Consider the following 21658-nt stretch of genomic DNA (forward strand, 5'->3'; position numbering starts at 1 on the left):
TATTTAGAATTGAGACAGTTGGTTAAACTAAATTCGTGCATTTTAATTTACGTACTCAACGGTTATATAAAATCATTTACATAAAATAGAATCTCAAATACTATAAAAAAAAAACGTTAAACTGTTAATTTAATCTGTTCTTTTTTATTTGTTTTAGTAATTTCATGGGACTAACCAAGTTAATTCTAGTATTATTATTTTTTATAATCATTGCATTCAAATTTGAACTTACAATTTCATATATATTATTCCAATCTCACCACACTAAGCCGACTCATGCACTAATATTATTTTGACAACGTGTGAACCTGATCTATCAGATTAAAATTCCGTTAATTAATTATATCTACCAAACTAAGATTATTGCATATATATATATATATATATATATACACACAAAAATAGTTATTATATAAATTGAGAAATGACAAATTAAATTGAACTAGCATGCTTAATAATTTCATATTGTTGCCTACTCGGGTTAAATTAAACATCTGGCTCAAGAATTTACAAGTTCAAATTTCATCTTACGATTTTTTTGTCCATCCCCAAAGACCTCTTAGTGGATACCTATGACTATGAGTGGTAAAGGTAACACATATTTTTTTTTAAAGGCATAACAAGCACATGATAGTTTGGGTTGAATTGCTTATTTAATTTAATTAGCTCCATTGGCTGTATAAACACAAAAAATTAAACCCCTTAATTTGCTCATATTCTATTTTGGTAGTGATGTAATATATGTGTTCGTATTCATGTTCAATGAAGTAACACATAATCAATAATTTTAGAATATATTACTAGCTACTACTAGATATTTAAAGTTAGGATTCTCATTATCGAAAATAATACTTTTTTTTTTATAAAAAATAATACTTTCTATGTATCCATATAATAAAAAAAAAGACTTAAATATCTTTTTTGTCATTATAATTTAGTATTTTTTATTTTTGTTTATGCAATTCTTTTCGATTTAGTTATTATAAAATATGTTTATTTTCTTTTTTGTTTTTAAAATATTTTAAATAATATTTTTATTATTATTTAAAGTTCTTTAAAGATAAAAAATAAAATAAATACATTTTATAAGAACTAAAATAAATAAATTATAGAAATAAAAATAAAAATACGCTAAATTAGTGAAGGTGTTGAAGTTAATTAGTTCAAATAGTGAAATATTAAAAATAATTAATATTCCGATTAATTAAAGATGATCAAAGTTCATTGATCTGGTCCAATTTACCCCATGCTAATAAATCAAATTGTACTTAATTTTTTTCGGAGAACAAATTGTACTTAATTAATTTAGTTAAATATTATGAACTCATAAGTTAGTTCAAATTAACCATTGAGCATTCCTACCACAACCTCAACCACGTGTTTTTTGGCCACTCCTCAAAATTTTGAAAAGTGAATTAGCTGACAATTGTATGACATGAGATTCATATAAACAAAATCCTTTATTTTATATAACACCTAACTTAAAACACACGTGTTGCGTTCTGTAAAAAAACACGCGATGCATGAAATAATTTAAGAGATTGATTTGCTCAAATATACACATAACGCTAGTATAAATTAAAATTTGAAAACTACATGATTAATTATATTCTTATATTCATTATTAACTAAGGACTTGACACATTTTAAAATTCTAGCAAACCAAATTTCAAATTCAAACAAATAATAATATTGCAACAACGAACCAACAACAAAAGATTTAAACAACCACAACATAATAAGGTTTAAAGCTCGTAAAAAAAGTAGTAATAAATTAAATAGAAAAAAACATTAAATGCATATAACTTGTTCAAACAACACACAATTTTTTTCATATATTCGAAGACATAATATTTATCACGAAAACTGAAAAGCCAGCATTAATTATATTTTTTTTCTGAAGAATCATTAATTGTATTTTATATAATAATATATATTAGGTTTAATTAATTAGTCCTTATATATAGTTGCATAAATTTAACATCCTTATAGTTAAAAATTATTCATTTTAATTTATACGCATACCATTTTAATTTCTTTTAGTCCCTATATATATATTATTTTTAATCTCTTTTAACTCTTATCATTTAAACTTATAGAAACTAAAATAGATTAAACATAATATGTATAAGGATGAAAAGAGATAATTTTTAAATATAATGACTAAAAAATAAAATTTGTACAACTATAAGGATCAATGATCAAATGAGTAGTTAATTAAACCTATATGGTATTTGGGTTGTGGCAAAAATTAGAACCAAACGATGAAATTCACAAAAATAAAACCTAGATAAATTAGCTTCCCAACAGATAGCATTTAAAAAGCTCAACAAATTAAGAAGAAAAATAAGAAAAACACTTGCTTTGTCATCAAATTATAATAAACATTATCAGACACATAAAAACATTTAAAAGTTAACTTGTAATATTGTATATAATTATTTTTATCTTTTTTTATATATACAGATTAAATATATACTATCAAATCAGAAAAAAGGACAATTTTTTGTTGTTTCAATTTTGTGTTCACACATGGAAATATGATGTACTTTTCTTAATTTTTAATAGAAATTATATAACTTTGTTTTTGAAAGGCCTGAAATTGTATAACTTTTGTCCGTGAGTTTTTAACTTTTTAAATTTAAAGTACATAACGGAGGAATGAAAAGAAGAAGATAAATATAAAAGTGGTAGAAAAAGGATAACGGAGAGATATCACAGACTATATAAAAAAGTAAAGTTATTAAAGAAAGTTATAAATCCAAACATGATAATATATTATATTTGCTAAAAAATAAAAAATACAAAAAAAAAAGAACACCTTAATCAATATTTTAGAAAGACTCTCTCAGTTTCTTGGCATTGAAGAATGGATTAATGCTTATGTGACAAAGTCAATGAGATAGTAGTATTTTAATTTATTGCTGATAGAAAAATATGTCCAACTTCAACGTCAACTTAATTTATCGAAATAAGCTTAACCACTTGGTGAAATTATTGTTCAGGCCCTCCTGGAAGAGCAAAACATCAATGTCATCATTTTCCACATTTTTTTAAAATGTCACAATGCGTTAATTAATTGTTTTTTTAGGCAATGCGTTAATCAATTTATGAATAGCTTGATTTAATTGTTTTCATAAAACATATACACATGTAAGTTTATGAAGAGTGCTTTTATTAATATTGTGTACTCGTAAATATATAATATAAAATCAGTAAATATATCTCATTAAACTTTAAGTAGAGACAGATGTAAGTAAAAAACATTTAAAGAAATGTAATGGAAGTTAAGTGTATCAATATTTTTTTAATGGTATTATTGATGCAAAATATTCACTTGGTTGTCAATATAACTAATATTTATTGAAAAATCAATTGATTACTTTTAATACGTGTTTCATGCATAAAATTTAAATTTGAAATATTGTTTAAGAGATCGAATTAGTTCTATTCAAACTGACATCTTGTTATTTCAATATATCAATATAATAAAAACAATAAATAATTAAATTCATTCATGAAAATATGAGAGATAACAAATTGATACTATAAAGAGATAAGATTTAAATTTAATTTCTAAATGTAAGTTGTCACAAATTAGTTTACCAAATAATTTTATAACATATTAAATTGATCATCAAAAAATATAATTTATTATCAAATTGATTCTTGAACAATTTAACCTAATGACAAATTGATCTCACAAATTTAATAATAAAATTAATCTATTGTACTTTATATACTTTTTATTTCTCAAGATTAATTTGGTCACCGCATCCCATTTTTTTTTAATTTCACTATTTATCCATATAATAACTAAAAAATTGTTAATAATAATATAAAAAAAACTAAAAGATTTGTTTATTTCCAACACGCGTGTATGCCTCATCAAAAAGCACTGAATTCTAGATACACAAGCAATGACGATAAACAAGATGACGCGGGTTGAGAAGGTCGTTTTTTCACTCATTTCCTGCAACCTTCCTTCCTTCCCCTCACTATTATATATCTTATCCCTCACTTTAACCCCACAAAAACATTTCATTTTCTCTCACACAAGAATATTAATCTTCAAATATGGAACCAACATGCGGGGATACTTCACTCGATCTTAACGTTGATCCTTCTACTATGCACATGGTTCGTATATAATATAATAAACACATAAATAACATATATAATGTATAATATATAGTCTTCTTTTTGTTTCTAACTCAGTTACTCAGTTAAGTTTCTGATGTTTAATTCTTAAGGATAAAAATAAGTTGTTTATTTCTTTCTAACACGGGAAATTTGGTGGCCAGGATGGGGCTTTGGTAGAAGAGTTGCGTCGTCTAAGTTGTGAGAACAAGAGGTTGACCCACTTGTGTGAGAACTACATGGCTCTGCAAAAGCAACTGAGCCAATTGATCAACACGAATTTTGATCAGCAATTAGACTACCCAATTGAATCTTCACGCAAGAGAAAAGCTGCCGAGAGTGATCAATGTTGTACCAACAAATTTGTTGGTGTTAGTAATAATAATGCTGAGTGCAGCTCCATCATCACTGAGGATTCATTCAAAAAGTACAAGGACTTCAACTCCTCGCCTAAGGTTTCCAAGTTTCTTGTCAAGACTGAAGCATCTAACAATAGCTTAGTAAGTTCCTAAAATTTATTGTTGTTTCCTGATAACTTGTATTATAGTTTTGTGTATATATTGTGAGGTTTAATCAACTCCAAGTACTATCTGGGAATCCTGAATTTGTTTTTTTTATTTTGTGTAACTAAAGTATGTGATGGACGGATATCAATGGAGGAAATATGGTCAGAAAGTCACTAGGGATAACCCTTCTCCTAGAGCTTACTTCAGGTGCTCCTTTGCCCCAAGCTGCCCCGTGAAAAAAAAGGTATATAATTTTTCATAATTTGATTTAGCTATATATCACCGTCCATAAAGATTATAAGAATAAAATATGTTTTTTTTTGTTTCTATATTTTAAAAATAATAATTTTGAACTGAAAGTTTGTTATAGCCAAAAGAGTTAATCTCTTAAAAGTCTGTCAGATCGAAGAAGTATTTAGTATTTGATTATGTCTCAAATAGAATCATTTCTAAACCCGAGCGGAAATAGGTTAATTAATAAAATGAAAAAAACTAAAGCTTATTTTACGGAAGATTTTAATTAATTGGCACCCATTTGAATTCAGTCTTCACAAAACAAGATCAAGTTATCAAATTTTTCTAATGTATCTCATCACCGAATGATCATTTGGGTGCAAAGGAGTTTAGAGGACCCTACAATACTTGTTACAACGTATGAAGGAGAGCATAACCATGGTCATCAAAGAGCTGAAATATCACTTGTCTCAAACCAAAGTGAAGCCCTTCCTCCTCTTAAAGGGTCAAGTCCTGTTTCCTCACCTAATACAGCGACAATTCGAAGTGCTGTTTGCCCCACCGTAACGCTTGATTTGGTCAAGTCAGGATTGGTTGAATTTGAAAGTGCCCAAAAGTCCTCTATCCAGCAATTTTTGGTTCAACAAATGGCTACTTCTTTGACAAGGGATCCCAATTTCACAACAGAACTTGCCACTGCCATTTCAGGAAAAATTCTAGAGGCCCAATGGTGAATTATTAACCTAGGTGTAACTTAATTCATAATATATACTGAATTTGTGGGAGATATCCCCAAAATACAATTTTAGAGAAATGTGATAAATTTTAAATGTAATTAAATCTCGGACTAAGAGATTATAGTTGTTGTTAATAAAAAACACACATCATTATTATGAACAAATTATCAATTTTAAAAAATAATCTCTCTCTTTTTTAATTATCAGAAAGATTATAAAAAAAATTATTTTCTTAAAATAAGTTCAATCATGTATATACTCACTGCACTGAGGAGAAGGGATTGTATTAGTTTGCTTGCTTCTTTTTAGAGGGGCTGAAGAGACAAATAGTTGGAATGTATATAGAAAATTAAAGTGACAAAAGAAAAATCAGATTTCCTCTTATGAAATAAATTTGTACACCGTTTCTTTTCTTTTCCCCCCCTGCGAACTTAATTCCATTTCTATCTATCTATACATGTAACTATACTGTATATTTGAAAACAGTACAAGACGGAAATGATCGACTAGGCCTAACTAGTTTGAGGGTGCTTGCTTGCATTAAATATGTGTAAAATATTAGTACAATACAACAAAAGTTTCTCCATGAAGGATTTAGGTGAGACTTCCAATGTATCGTGAATCAAGATCTATAAAGATAAATCAAAGAAATTTCTTGATTGACCTAAGTTAAACTATAGGTATGTAAACAACATATTGAAAATGTTTCATATTCAAGAACCCAATAAAGGATTTGTGTTTAGGGTACATGGTGTAAGCTTGTCCTAGGCCCCATATCCTTCAACATATAAAAGGTGAAAGAGACTTCACGATCGGATTTCGTATTTTGACAATTGGAATGGATCTATTGTAATATCTCTTTTTTTTTAAACCAATTTAAAAAGGATTGTTATTTATAAATAAATAGATATTTTATTTATTCATTTGATAGAAAATAAAATAGAGTTTGTTTTTATAAAATAATAAAAATAAATAAATAGAATAAATGATAGATTGTGAGTACCTATCTATAAATAGAGACATCTTAGGTTAGTTTTTCCCTCACAAAATCCTCTTTTTTTCCCACATACCACCAAAGCTGTCTCAGAAAAAATAACAATCTTGGACTCACTCACCGTTGGATCATGGTGAAATTTGAGCCCTAGGTTTGGAACTCATTTACAAACATTTTCACCATTGGAAATTACGAAAACATGTCGGAGCTAAGAGAAATACCCTTTGCATCGTAGCTTTTTCTTTTCCCGCAGAAACCCAAAATTGTCTCAGTAAAATTACGATCTCGGACTCGTTTAGCGTTTGATTGTCATAAAATTTTGATATGTGGTTCGTGATTCATTTCCACACATTTTACCGTTGGCATTTGCAAAATAATTTCTGTGGAGGGAGAAATACTCATCGCACGTAGATAGTGAAATGAAGGCTTCAATTCTTTCTCCTTCTCTCTAACGTTTGAAAATCCTATCAGAACAGTCAGAGGAAAAACTTGAGAAATCTTAGGAAATTACTAGAGATGTCACTATTGCTGTCACAATACACATGTGAGCCCGCTTAGAGGTAAGGGATGAGTTTACCGCAATTGGGGATTAGAATAAACACGTGTAGGGATCTTTAGAGGATTAAATTGGGTTTATTTTAGGATGTTTATTGAATTTTTTATTTATGATTATAAATACAATATTGATGTCCTGGTGTGAATTGGTTGATAAAATTGAGTGAGTTCTCTTGATGTTTTTCGTTTTTCATACCTATGATTTTGATTAATTGATTTTGATATAATTATGCGAAATTATTTGAAGGGTTTTACTTCTCATGTTGTGATAAACCTTTTGTATAAATAGATATATTGGGATTACGAAATTATGATTGAAATTGTATATAAGTGATAAATTGAATATATGATGAATTGTAGAATAATATATTACTTTGAGATTATAATATTATTTTGGAGATTAACTATAAGTGCAATGTTGAATGTGTTAAATTGCGAGATACACGTAAACATGAGATAGTTGATGGTGACATTATGAAATGTGAAGTTGTGAACATGAGTTTTAGTTGTGAATAACTGTGTTTAACACTTGATGTGACAATAATTATGTTGTGAGCTGTGAATTATACAATAACCCGACCAATGTTTATATTGAGAAAAGTGTTTATGCACAATGTTAAAGAAAAAGTGTAGGTTCCTATTTAGGAACCAGTGTTAAATTATAGTGCAATGTATTAAACGTGTTTGAAACATAAGTGTAAAGTCATGGGTATTGTATAATTCATGAGCAGTGTCTGCTTATAATATTGTTGTTGAAATTGAGTATAAGTACAAAGTTAAACATGTGTTAATTTGTGAGATACATGTAAATCAGTGATGATTGATTGTGACATTATGAGATGTTAAATTGTGGGTATGATATTTGATTGTGAATAAATGTGTGCGTTTAACACTTGATGTGACAATAATTGTGTTATGAGCTGTGAATTATACAATAACCCGATCAGTGTTTATATTAAGAAAAATGTTTATGCGCAGTGTTAAAGAGAAAGTGTAGGTTCCTAGTGAGGAACCAAAGTTAAATTGTGGCGCAATGTGTTAAACGTGTTTGAAATACGAGTGTGAGGTCATGGGTATTGTATAATTCATGAACAGTGTCTGCTTGCAAAAAAATATTTTAGGGGTTGGACCTAAATCAGGAGGGAGAGGCCCTGACGAACTCTTTGGAGTGTAGACCTTGGGGGTAAATACACCCGGTTTGAGTGCCCCTTTAAGCATGTGCCGATCCCACATGGTTGAAGCATTCTCACAAAATAGCGTGACCCTAACTGATCTACCTATGATTTTACTTAGTGAGAGTGACCTAACATACCTATTTTATGGAGTGTCTTATTATGTACTCCTAAGCGCCCCAGGGTGGTTTTTCACTGACATGGTACCACATTGCATATAGGCTTGAGTCTTATCATAACTGTTGCATAACGCTTGCTAATTGTTTATTATAAAATTGATGAGTGTTATTATGTCTTGATCGAAGTGTGTGATTCATGTGAAATGTGATTGATGATTGAAAATTAAATTTTAAATGACAAAGTGGTGGAATCACATGAGTTATGTTTAAGTAAGTTGTATCTCATCTATATGATATGTATATTTAGTTGTCTTGTTTCTCTATTAGTTAGGCATGTGATAACTCACTCCTTGTGTGTTGTTTGTGTTTGGGTCCTGTGATAATCTCGAACTTTGTGTTCGGGGGAGCAGATGATTAAGTGGATGACTATGAAGAGCCTCATGTTAGAGCACACGGGAACACAATACTCTGATAGGATATGACATTGGGGTATAGGTTTCTATATTAATTGCATGAAGTCTTGGATGACCTTGTTTTGAGCCGAGATGATTTATTATTTATTTGGACAAGTTTTATTATGATGTTAGAAAAGTGAATATGAGCTTTTTATCCTTTTGATAGGCTTGTATTTAAATGTGTTTTAAATTTTTTTAATTAATTTTGATTTCTTACTTATTTTATTATTAGTACATATATGTGAGGGGTAGAGGGCGTCACATCTATCACATATGTCATATTATGCATTCCCCTTTATGTTTTGTATGCTTTAAACATGTTGAGTAAATATTAGTTAGATCCCAAAGAAAGTAGTTGGATTGTTGTGGAAAAACCCTTAACCCATCATTTGGTTGTGAGGAGAGAAAATGAAGGAATAAAAGAAAATAGATGAGAAAAGAAAAGAAGATGAATAAGTAAGAAATAAGATGAAAATAGAGGTGGTTTGATTCAAGACAAATAAAAGAGAATATAAGGAAAATATTTAAATTAAAGTGATAAATTACATTTTCAACCTTGTTATTAATATTTATTTACAATTCACTATATCACGAGGGTTCCATGTCTACAATTTATTTTTCTTGTTAACCAACCGAAACAATTTTGCTAATTTTGTTGGATAAGTGACCTCAATAACTTAAGAGGAGAGAGTGAATTAAGTCTCATTAACAAACTTTTAACCCTCTTCTAAATGATAGGCTCAGAATGTAGAAGAAAAAATAACAATCAATTTAATAATGTTCTTTAAACATGCAAGAAAAAATTGATTGCAATAACATAAATGAGATAAAGGAAGAGAGAAATGCAAACTCAATTTATACTGGTTCGGCCACTTCCTGTGCCTACGTCCAATCCTCAAGCAATCTCACTTGAGATTTTCACTATCTTGTAAAATACCTTTTACAAAGTCTGAACCACACAGGGACAATCCTTCCCTTGTGTTCAGAAATCCTTACAACTTAAGAGACCCTCAGTCTCTTAATCAATCTCTTTGAATAAGAAGAAGAAGAAGTTTCTCTCTTTATGAGAAGGATATTACAATTAAAGATTAATCAAGATTCCTTATTGAATATGCAACTATTTGACAAATGAATCTTTTTTAGAGGATAAGACATTTTAGTTCAGAAAAACTCTCTTAGGAATTTCGTTACCCAAGTCACCTATTTATAGGCCTTTGATGACCATTCAAAAATCTCTTGAACAAATGTGACTCTTGAGAGTTATTTTCTGAGAGTTGTGACTCTTGAGAGTTATTTTCTGAAAGAGTTATTTTTTGAAGAGTTGTGACTCTTGGGAGTTATTTTCTGAAGAGTTGTGACTTTTGGATCAAACTTGAGAAACACTTATCTTTGATATCATCAAAACTTTATATCATATATGCTTTTACAAATTTTTGTCGATATAGACACAGTTGGTATCCAGTGACCACCACTTCGCTATATCGGGATGGATGGTAAAGCTCCGGTACTTCGACTTGATCTCTGTATGTGACGAATCTTATCTTTTCAAGTAACACTTTATGCAGGTATTGTTTTCTCTTCAAATTTGTTCATCTCAACAAAAAAGATTATGTTAATACGATTCCTACTTTTAAAAAAAAAAATATTTTGATCTTGTTTCATAGCATTCCAAACAGCACATTTTCCAAAATCATCCCAAATTATGACACACATTCTTTATAAATGGTGGACAAGAAGAACCAATGAGATGACTTTAGAGCGTAGATAATTTTGAAGGGCTTTGGACAAATAGATTGAAGACACCTCATTTAATGAGGCCACGTGCGTACGAATTTTAAGTTTTTGTAGTTAAGTCCTTGCTTAAAGTTTCTATTATTTCATTAGAGTCCTGACCAGCGCATCTATTTCTTAATTTCATTCCCTCTTCCACACCCTCTTTGCTCTCACTCTCACTCCGTCTCCGGTGGCCTCAAACCGCTCCCTCACAATTCCAAACACCGCGTGCGCTGCCCACATCTCCGTTCGCATCTCCTCCTTGACCAGCTCGAAGTTTCTCGTAATGTCTCTCGCTCTTTCTCTTTCTATTTATCTAAAATTTGTCGATTTTGATTCCATGATTGGTAACAACGAAATCTCTTAATCGATTTGTGATTTTTAAGAGAAATAGAAGTTTCTGACTTTTTCAATATACAAAATTAATTTGTTTTTATCGATAATAATATGACCTAGATGATCTCAGACCGAGGAATGTTTTGTATGTATGTATGGATGTATTGGTGCGCTTGTAAGACTGTTTAAGGCTTTTCCTAGTTTTAGGTTAATTTTAATTGTTTTCATTCTGTTGTGTTGACTGAAGGTGTAGTCCAGTGTTGCTTTGTGAGAAGTCGTTCTTGCTTGAAGTGGCTTTTCATTCACAAGCTCTTTGAGACTTTCTTGGAGAAGAGAGTAGAAATTCTCAGGATCAATAGAGACTTATTTAAATTTCTTTGGCATTGTGTTTTGAATTGGAAATCAGGAAGAAGCAATTTAAATTTAATTTCTTTGGTATTATTTTAATTATTTTCTTTTCTCCTTATTTCGTTTCATGCAACATCGAAAAACACAGTGTAGGAGTTGGACTAAGGTTTCTTCCAATTTTCAATTGGGCACAGCCACAATCTTATTCTACTTAACCTTCCTCACCTTTTCGGATACCTAAGGCGAAGTATAGCTAAAAAATGGGAGGTATTTCAAAATTGTTAACGATTTTTGCTCTGTTTTATTTGCTTTTTCCCTAGGTTTTCTTACGTTTTGAGTGTTTGTAGGGACACAAGTGGAGAGAGAAGAGAAGGTGTCTTTGGAACTCAGCGAAGAAATTCTTCAGAGTATGGAAGTGGGAATGTCCTTCAAAGACTATGTGAGCATTTCCGCCATTACATTTTCTGTTCAGTGTTTCTAATGTTTGAGGATTCAGCAACCTGAAATTGCTTTTTCAATGCATTTATTTTTCTTTTTTCTTTAATCTTTGTGTGCATACTTTCAGAACGGTAGAATTAGTTCGTTGGATTTTCACAGGGCATCCAGTTATCTAGTGACCGCTAGTGATGATGAATCCATTCGTCTGTATGATGTTACTGGTGGAACGTAAGCCCCCATTTTATTTATTGCTTCAATTATATAGACAATTGAATGAATAGTTGAATACAATCTTTTTTAATCCTCAAATTTGTTGAAATTGTTGCATTTTTGTGATTCTTGTTTTTGGCCCCTCTTCTTTTATTTCAGCAAAACGGTTGATGCCTATAGTATGATTTAAAAGGTTGTATCATGATTTGATTTGATGTGGCAAATTCTGGTAACAGATTGGTTTTATTAACTACAAAACATTTGGAGCTAAATAGTTACATTACATGGATTGTGGAAATAAAGCACAATTAAGAAATATTTTTATATTATTTGTCATGTTATTAGATTCTTTGAAATTTCTTGCCAATCTTTTGTTTTTTAACTGATCTACAAGTATGCATCTAGAAATTTTGAGATTTCTTAGTTGTCACCAGATGTTTGAAGACAATTAATAGCAAGAAGTATGGAGTTGACCTGGTTTGCTTCACATCTCATCCTACAACTGTCATTTACTCTTCAAAAAATGGTTGGGATGGTATGTTTATTATTTATTTCATCTTCAACGATCTTGTACAGTCAGTGAATTTCTGTATACCCATTTTAAAATTTTTCAATCAATCCAGAATCTTTGCGGCTTCTATCGTTGCATGATAACAAGTATTTGAGATATTTCAAAGGTCACCATGACAGGTTTGGTATTTGGCATTATGTAATGTATACCTTTAAATCTCATAATTATATAAAACATTACTTGTCCATTTCATTTTGTTATTATAAAAAATATCATTTCTTTTTCTCATTTTCCTAGGGTTGTGTCTCTAAGCTTATGCTCTCGAAAAGACTGCTTTATATCTGGATCTCTAGATCGAACTGTTTTACTGTGGGATCAAAGGGCTGAGAAGTGCCAGGTAGTGGCACATGCATGCAATTTCTTGTTTATTCAATATCCTTTTGTTTATTATACTTAATATGAATTTTTTACGGGCTTCTTACTTTAAAAATAAATAGGGACTTTTACATGTACAAGGAAGACCTGCTATATCATATGATGATCCAGGGCTTGTCTTTGCAATTGCCTTTGGAGGATACATAAGAATGTTTGATGCCCGCAAGTATGAAAAGGTTTGCAAATTCAACATGAGCATATGTATAAAACTTGGTTTTTGTTGTCTGTTAATTATGACGTACACTGATAATCTAATATGGTAAAACTCACTCGCTACAGGGTCCCTTTGAGATATTTTCTGTTGGGGGAGATATTTCTGATGCAAATGTTGTGAAATTTAGTAATGATGGGAGACTAATGCTTTTAACAACGGCAGATGGGCATATTCATGTGCTTGACACATTTCGTGGCACACTTGTCAGTATCTTTCGTTGTTAACCCAGTCCAGTTTTACTTCTTGGTTCTGTCTCTTGATTTATGTGAGCTTTGAGAGGCTTTCTGTGTGATTGTTTTCATTATTTTTACATAGTTATCCACATATAATGTCACACCTGTCTCATGCAACTCCACATTAGAAGCTTCTTTCAGCCCTGAGGGAATGTTCATAATATCTGGTAAGTATTTTCAGATCACTCAAAAAAGTTCCTGAATTCATTTGGTAAATTCATTGTTTGCACACATTATTTTTGGCACATTGAACTTTTATTACCCTGTTATTTCTTGCCTGGAATTGTGTTTTGGAAGAAAGCTTTCATGAATATGATTATTATAAAAGATGCATGCATCATGCCTTTATTTTTCTTTCTCTTATATTTTCAATCCTCACCTATTTATGTGATCCTGTTGTGTTAGGAACCAATGTAATAAAACAGTAATGTTATAAGGGATTGTGAATAAGAATGTATGAGAGCTTTGTTCTATTCTGAAATGAAGAGGATTACAAGGGAAATACAACCAGAGCTCAGCTCCGTAGGCCAGGTTACACCTGCCTAATCATTTCTAACCAACTTCTAATGATTCCCCGATAACATTCCCTAGTACACTAGCCTCCTTTTATTGAGGAAAAACGTGAGTAGCTCTTGCATTCAGCCAATCTCTGCTCTCCACGTCAGTTTGGCTCTAACTGTCATTTGGATTGGCAACATTCTTCTTCCTTCTAGAATAAATGTACCACACCTTTGGGCCCATAGTGGAATGGTGATGGGCTAAGGCTTCACTAGGGCCCTCCTCTTGAGTACGGGATCTATCAATACTCCCTCCAGAAAATATTGTCTTGTCCTCAAGACAAAATGTTGGGAATTGACTCTTCATAGCAATCTTGTCCTCCCAAGTAGCCTCATCTACCATCTGCCCTCTCCACCTTATGAGTACTTGATTCACTCTTTCTCCTTGTACTTGAACAGTCCTGCTAGCAAGTACCTCTTCTGGTTCAATCAATACCCCACCTTCCCCCTCTAACTCGGGTAAAGCTTCCTCCTCATGGTAGTTACCCACAGCCTTCTTCAATAAAGACACATGAAAAACCGGGTGCACTCTAGACCCATCAGGTAGTTTGAGCCTGTAGGCCACTGCTCCTATACGAGCTATGATAGGATAAGGACCAAAATACCTTGCTGCCAGTTTGGCATGTATCCTGCTCACCACAGATTGCTGACGGTGGGCTCTCAATTTGACAAAGACCCACTCTCCTATTTCAAAACTCCTATCACACCTTTTCTTGTCCGCCAGCTGTTTCATTCTATCTTGTGCCTTTAGTAGCTGTTCCCTAAGCTGCTTTAACGCCTCATCACGATCAATTAACTCCCTTTGTACTGCTTCTACCCTTACCTCTCCTTGTACCCAACGTGTAATAGAAGGAGGGGCCCTTCCATATACCACTTCATAAGGAGTTCTGCCCGTACTAGCATTAAAGCTAGTATTAAACCAATACTCTGCCCAAGCCATCCACACACTCCATGTTTTTGGCTGATCAGCAATGAAACACCTCAAATACGTTTCTAAGCAACGATTGATCACCTCAGTTTGTCCATCTGTCTCTGGATGGTAAGCAGTACTGACCTTCAGCTTAGTTCCTTGGAGCTTGAACAATTCTTGCCAGAAATTACTCATAAATATAGGATCTCTGTCACTTACAATGGTTAAAGGAATCCCATGCAGTCTAACTACCTCCTTGATGAATGCCTCTGCTATTACTCTTGCTGTATAAGGATGCTTTAATGGGACAAAATGAGCATACTTAGACAACCTGTCAACCACCACCAAAATGGCCTCATACCCTTTGGATTTTGGCAGCCCTGTTATGAAATCCATGGACAAATCTTCCCAAATACGATCTGGAATTGGTAAGGGTTGAAGCAGCCCCCCTGGAGAGCTTGCCATGTATTTCTGCCTCTGACAAGTATCACATCCCTTCACAAAATCTTGGACAGTGTTTTTCATACCTACCCAATATAAGTTCGCTGCTAACCTCCTGTATGTTCTATAAAATCCCGAGTGGCCACCCTGTGGAGTGGTATGAAACTCCTCTAACATTCTAGGAATTAATGTAGAATGTTTTGATAATACTAACCTCCCTTCATACAACAACACTCCTTGTTTCCATTCATATCCAGGCCTAGACGTTTCATCCTCCTGTAAGTCTTTGATTATCTGTTGGAGATGTTGATCTGCTGCTATCTCTTGCTTCACTAACTCCTCTTCCTCCCATTGAACCCTTGTATGTATCTGACACAGCCCTCCATCCTCGTTCACCCTTGACAAGGCATCTGCTCCTCTATTAAGGCTCCCAGGTTTATACACAATTTCAAAATCATAGCCCAATAATTTTGCAGCCCAATTTTGCTGTTCAGCAGTCACCACCCTTTGTTGCAGCAATTGTTTCAGACTTTTTTGATCCGTAGAGACAATAAATTTCCTTCCCAACAAATAAGGTCTCCAGTGCTGTATGGCTAACACCACAGCCATCAACTCCTTCTCATATGCTGATTTGGTGAGGTTTCTAACTCCCAAGGCTTTACTGAAATAAGCTATGGGTCTCCTTTCTTGCATAAGAATAGCTCCAATTCCCTGTCCTGAAGCATCACATTCAATCACAAAATCCTTGTCAAAATTTGGGAGTGCTAATACTGGGGCAGAGGTAAGACAAGTCTTTAGTTTATCCATGGCTAGTTGTGCTTCTTTACTCCAAACAAAAGCATCTTTCTTGGTAAGCTCAGTCAAAGGTTTGGCTATTTTGCCATAATCCTTTATGAACTTTCTGTAGTATCCTGTCAGTCCCAAGAAGCCTCTTACACCCTTCACATTCTTTGGGGTAGGCCATTGTGTCACACTCACTACCTTGCTGGGGTCCACAGCTACTCCTTCTCCAGAATCAAATGGCCTAAATATTCTACTGTACTTTGACCAAACAAGCACTTCCTTTTGTTAGCCACCAAACCATGTTGCTGCAGTAGTTTCAACACCTCTTCTAAGTGTTGTAAGTGAGTTGGCCAGTCACCACTATAGACCAATATATCATCAAAAAAGACTAAAACGAATTTTCTCAACCATGGCCTAAAAACTTCATTCATTAAACTTTGAAAGGTTGATGGGGCATTCATCAACCCAAATGGCATCACCATGAACTCATAATGGCCCTCATGAGTACGAAAAGCTGTCTTGTGTATATCTTCCTCCTTGACCCTCACCTGGTGGTAGCCAGATTTAAGGTCCAGCTTTGAAAAGAATTTAGCGCCATGCAGCTCATCCAACAACTCCTCTATGACTGGTATTGGGAACTTGTCAGGTACAGTGGCTTTGTTTAGAGCTCTATAATCTACGCACATTCTCCAAGATCCATCTTTCTTTTTCACAAGTATAACTGGGCTGGAAAAAGAACTAGTGCTTGGCCGTATGATACCCATCTCTAGCATCTCTTTAACTTGTCTTTCAATCTCATTTTTGTGGTGATGTGGGTACCTGTAAGGTCTCACATTGACTGGCCCTTCCCTTTCCTTCAAGGTAATCACGTGCTCTTTCTTCCTTTTGGGTGGCAATCCTTTAGGCTCTTGAAACACATCTGCACACAAATTCAACAAGTGTTCCAATTTCCTTGACTGCTCCACCTCTAAGGCATGAAGATAGACACCATCTACCTTAATCCCAACCTCTCTCCCCCAAACCTCCTGACTTCTTTTTGGTTTGCTAATGACACTAAGCAAAGTCTCCATCCCCTTCATATTACCATCTACTCCTTGCAAAGTAACCCACCTCTTTTCAAACCAAAAACTCATGGTGTGTTGCTTCCAATTGATGATCATATCACCAAGTGTACGCAGCCACTCTATCCCCAGTACTACATCCATTCCTCCTAGCTCAAATAATTGAACATCAACCCTTATCTGCAATCCTTCTAAATCAACCTCCAAATTTTCACACACCCCCATCGTTCTGGACAAGGACCCATCACCTAACCTGATGTTGAGAGGTGAAGTGTTGGTGGTAACTAAATTCATCTTTTGGGCTAATTGTTGTGAGATGAAGTTATGGGTAGCTCCACTGTCAATTAAAATCACCACTGGTACCTCATGGATAGTACCCTTCAGCTTAATTGATTGGGGCTTGGCTTGTTGCGTCTGATTGAGTTGGTGGAAACTCATCAAGCTCATCTCTCCTTCGACCTCTTCATCTCCTTCTTCCACTTCCACCGCTAGCAGCTCACTCTCCTCGCCTCCTCCATCTTCGGTGATTAGCAATCGCAAGTTTTTGTCAGGACATTGGTGTGTTGAACTGAACGGACCGGCGCATTTGAAACACTGATTTTTCCTTCGCCTCTCCATGATCTCGCTGTAAGAAAGCTGGGTAAATCCCCTATCTCTTGGCCCATTTCTTCTTTCGGGTTGACCCGGCCTTTCACCACGGGGCCCAGGTCCATTTGTTCTGGGTGTTGCTTCCTTACTCCCCTTCACTAACACCCAATCAGAAATCCCTCCCTTATTGGGCCCAGACGACCCAAATCGGTTTGACCCATAGCCCAATTTGTTAGATCTGGACGAACTTGACCCATCACGCGTCGTCTCTCGTTCCACCGCCCTTGCCACCTGTAAAAGCTTCGCACGGGACAAATTTCCCATGACTGACATACTCCGTACTTTCCCTTTTATCTCTTCTTTCAACCCATGCAAAAAATACCCTTGGAACTGCTTTTCTGGTAATCTAGGAATTTGAGCTGTGAGATACTCAAATTCAGTGATATAATCATCAACACTACCCTTCTGCCTTAACTCTGTCAATTGTTCATAAATGTCCCCATCACCGTGCCCTCCATACCTCTCCAACAACGCCTCCTTCAACTGCTCCCATGTCAATTCCTCCTCATCATTGATTAACGAGTTGAAAAAATGAATGGTTGCTCCTTCCATACAGAGTTGAGCTAGACAAACCTTCACCTCCGGTCTTGTCCCTTGAACGCGAAAGTACACCTCCGCGCGAGAAATCCATCCTGCAGGGTCATCACCGTCGAACATGGGTAGCTCGACCTTCTTCACAGCTTGACGAAACTCCAACAAGGCTTCGTCGTTGCTCGGTCCCGTTTTTGAGGCTTCAGTATGAGGTTTCGATCCTGGCCCAGATCCCGTCTCCGGCGTTTCTTCATCAACCATGACTCCTCCCTCCTTCCTCTTGCCTAAACTCTTTTCGAACATGGCTATGAGCGTAGCTTGGCCCTGTTCTAACGACGACAAGGAAGCCTTTACTCCGGCCATCTCTCCTTCTAGAGCTGCGATTCTTTCGTCCATCCGTCGTATCAAGGTAATTTGATTTGGTTTAGGTGGCATTCACTGGTTTTCCGTCTCGTCGATCCGGTAGGTCGGACCAAATTGTTAGGAACCAATGTAATAAAACAGTAATGTTATAAGGGATTGTGAATAAGAATGTAAGAGAGCTTTGTTCTATTCTGAAATGAAGAGGATTACAAGGGAAATACAACCAGAGCTCAGCTCCGTAGGCCAGGTTACACCTGCCTAATCATTTCTAACCAACTTCTAATGATTCCCCGATAATATTCCCTAGTACACTAGCCTCCTTTTATTGAGGAAAAACGTGAGTAGCTCTTGCATTCAGCCAATCTCTGCTCTCCACGTCAGTTTGGCTCTAACTGTCATTTGGATTGGCAACATTCTTCTTCCTTCTAGAATAAACGTACCACACCTTTGGGCCCATAGTGGAATGGTGATGGGCTAAGGCTTCACTAGGGCCCTCCTCTTGAGTACGGGATCTATCATGTTGGTTGCTGCTCACTGCCTGTGCTGGTTTGTAATGCTAAACTTATAGTTTTTTATTTGGATTCTTTGACAGGTTCTGGAGAAGGCAGCATCTACGCATGGAGTGTTCGAAGTGGCAAAGAAGTACGATAAGCTAAATTCTTTCTTTTCTGAATTTCATAACTATTTTTTTATATATTTTTGTTTGGATTTGTAATTTACTAAATGTTAATATAGTTATTCTCCAGTCAGGATGACATGCTTTCAACTTTATAAGCATTTTTTTTTCTTTTTTCTTTTTCACTGAGAAATTTCCAAGAATGTCCTACCCTGTGAATACAGTAATTTATTTCCTAAATGTAAATTGTTAATAATTGACTGAAACTAGACTTGACATAAAATTAAGCAGAAGAAAACACTCAATATCTGTTGTTATAGCAGCTTTTAATAAATTATTTATTACTTGTCAATGACTATGTTTTCTTTTTCCTTCATGTGTGCCTACAGTATACATTGAGGCATCACATTTGATGGTATAGGAGCCTGTTATAATTGTTAATGATTCTTTTGGATTTGTCTATTTTTCTCTCCTGAATTTGTTTTATTACCTAGAAAGAACAGAAGATATACTTTTCTGAAGCCTGTGAAGTTGTGTGAAATTTTAATTTTTGTCTATAGTGAAGCATAATTTTTGTAACCTTTCCAATGTAAATGGATGTGTATGCTTGAAGAAAAAATTATAGCTTGTGGTTGGGCTTCAAAAACTACTTTGGGTAACAGCTAAGAGCATGTTTGGAACTGCTTCGAAAACTCCAAATATGTTCTCTGGAAGTGTGTTTCCAAACACGTATTTAGTATAACTTTCCCTTTGTGGAATTTGTGTGATAGTACTTACCATTCATTGTTTTCTTTTTGTCTTGTCTAGGTTGCAAGTTGGAGGAGTGCAACTTCTGATACTGGACCTCCTGTAATAAAGTGGGCTCCTGGAAGTCTTATGTTTGCTACAGGATCATCTGAGTTGTCATTCTGGGTTCCTGATTTGTCTAAGTTGGGATCCTATGTTGGAAGAAAGTAGAAACAAATCAAACAATGCATGATAAAACTATTGTTTGCCTATTAACCCACTGAAAGGTAATTTTTTTTATTAATACTACACAAATTTAACTGTGCCGAATGGCGTCGTGTGATCCATGTAGCCGACCTCACCTAGTGGGATAAAACTTTGTTGTTGTTGCACTACACAAAGTGACAGATTTTGCCATGTTTTTGTAAATATTCTTCACCGAAGAGCAATGGATATTTCAATGATCCTCCTAATCTGTACAAGTTGAAATATCTAAATCTGTATATCTTCCTTCTCCCAATGTACTTGCTGTAGATGTTCATTTGGTTATAATTGGTTCATATACTCCTCCGGATCATTAGTTACAGCGCCAAAGGCACTAGTTTGCTGTTTGATGTGATCATAAGTTTTGGTCCATGGATTTGCCATTATTTATCTCACATCTAGTTTTTATAGTTTAGTGTTTTCTATTTTGGCTTGTGTCTTCTCATCTGCGGCGCCTCTGTTAATCAGGATTTTAGCCTGTCTCAGAAAAGCTTATGACAAAAAATTGTCCTGTTGAATTCAAGTGTTGTTTGGATCTGATGCTTAAGATAATAAATCTCTAAATTTGAAATCATGTGGACATATTTTTGAGCTACGGAATCAACCATTTGAGTTTTTTTCTTGCAGAATTGAAGCCATTACTCTGTATGGTTATTGTTGATTGTTGCCATGTCATGTTCATGATGCCTTTCCTCTTTCAAAAATATTTTGACCAATTTTGATGGGGGGGCTTCACCCAAAAATTAGTTATTGTAGAACAGTACAAGGTTTGCTTTCCTCTGCTGGCAGCACTCAGTAACTGAGGGGTTGTTTGTGTTTTGCAGAGATGAGAGAATGGTGGAATGGGGATCTTCTTTGTTCTTGTTACCTAAAGAAAATATAAACTGCTTGATTATATAATTATAAATTGGATGTTTATTAAGTGTGGTGCCAGTCTGTTAAACCATTCTACTTGGTAACCCCTTAGATGAGATCAGATTTGAGGCAGAACAAATGGCATGGCCGTAAATCCCCTTCACAGGACATCACACAAAATATAGTTGAAAAAGTAGTGAATATGGCTTTTGTTGATGATAAAGGACATAATGTACTTAAGGACACAGTTTAAAAGATGACTTAATCACTCATTTAATTCTTATAGTTACAACTTTTTTATCTTTTAGTCTCTACTTAACATATCATTTTAATCTATAAACATTCTATTTTTAATCTCTTTTGATGTTCATTGTAGGAACTAAAAAGATTAAAAATGATATGTGTAGGAACTAAAAAATTATGTGTAGGACTAAAATGAGATGTGTTGAAGTATAGAGATTTAAAGGTAAAGTTTTTGTAACTATAAAAACTA

At 34.1% G+C, this 21658-nt stretch overlaps 3 protein-coding genes across 14 annotated transcripts; 2 read left to right on the forward strand and 1 right to left on the reverse strand.

Moving 5' to 3' along the window:
• The first annotated feature begins 3979 nt into the window (after window positions 1-3979).
• Window positions 3980-9007, forward strand: WRKY30 (WRKY transcription factor 30). Of its 4 annotated transcripts, none has more exons than XM_026126289.2 (4): window positions 3980-4140; window positions 4305-4640; window positions 4774-4890; window positions 8868-9007. In XM_026126289.2, exons 1-4 carry the CDS (start codon window positions 4078-4080, stop codon window positions 8937-8939), a joined length of 588 nt encoding a protein of 195 aa, XP_025982074.1. In that variant the 5' UTR covers window positions 3980-4077; the 3' UTR covers window positions 8940-9007. The 4 variants fall into 4 exon arrangements, with proteins under 4 accessions (XP_025982074.1, XP_006601212.1, XP_040866790.1 ...); XM_006601149.4 differs by lacking the exon at window positions 8868-9007 and adding an exon at window positions 5192-5774; XM_041010856.1 differs by lacking the exon at window positions 8868-9007 and adding an exon at window positions 5258-5774.
• Window positions 9008-10770: 1763 nt separating this feature from the next.
• On the forward strand, window positions 10771-21437 carry LOC100807825 (protein ANTHESIS POMOTING FACTOR 1). 9 transcript variants are annotated; one of them, XR_005889429.1, is made up of 13 exons: window positions 10771-10968; window positions 11269-11636; window positions 11717-11808; window positions 11935-12035; window positions 12452-12552; window positions 12641-12707; window positions 12826-12925; window positions 13026-13139; window positions 13243-13380; window positions 13493-13577; window positions 19297-19346; window positions 20128-20333; window positions 20938-21089. XR_005889429.1 is itself a non-coding variant. In XM_003550195.5 (13 exons), the coding sequence occupies exons 3-13, from the start codon at window positions 11630-11632 to the stop codon at window positions 20275-20277; spliced, it is 1005 nt and encodes a 334-aa protein (XP_003550243.1). In that variant the 5' UTR covers window positions 10771-10968; window positions 11269-11456; window positions 11564-11629; the 3' UTR covers window positions 20278-20640. The 9 variants fall into 9 exon arrangements, 6 of the variants coding, with proteins under 6 accessions (XP_003550243.1, XP_006601211.1, XP_006601209.1 ...); XM_003550195.5 differs by lacking the exon at window positions 20938-21089 and having other exon boundaries at window positions 11269-11456; window positions 11564-11636; window positions 20128-20640; XM_006601148.4 differs by lacking the exon at window positions 20938-21089 and having other exon boundaries at window positions 11275-11456; window positions 11564-11636; window positions 20128-20640.
• LOC121173888 (uncharacterized) lies at window positions 16128-18869 on the reverse strand. The gene has a single exon (XM_041011472.1). The coding sequence runs from the start codon at window positions 18774-18776 to the stop codon at window positions 16317-16319; it is 2460 nt and encodes an 819-aa protein (XP_040867406.1). The 5' UTR covers window positions 18777-18869; the 3' UTR covers window positions 16128-16316.
• Window positions 21438-21658: the final 221 nt, after the last annotated feature.

Source organism: Glycine max, chromosome 17 (assembly GCF_000004515.6).
Source record: "Glycine max cultivar Williams 82 chromosome 17, Glycine_max_v4.0, whole genome shotgun sequence".
In the NCBI taxonomy this organism is placed as follows: domain Eukaryota; kingdom Viridiplantae; phylum Streptophyta; class Magnoliopsida; order Fabales; family Fabaceae; genus Glycine; species Glycine max.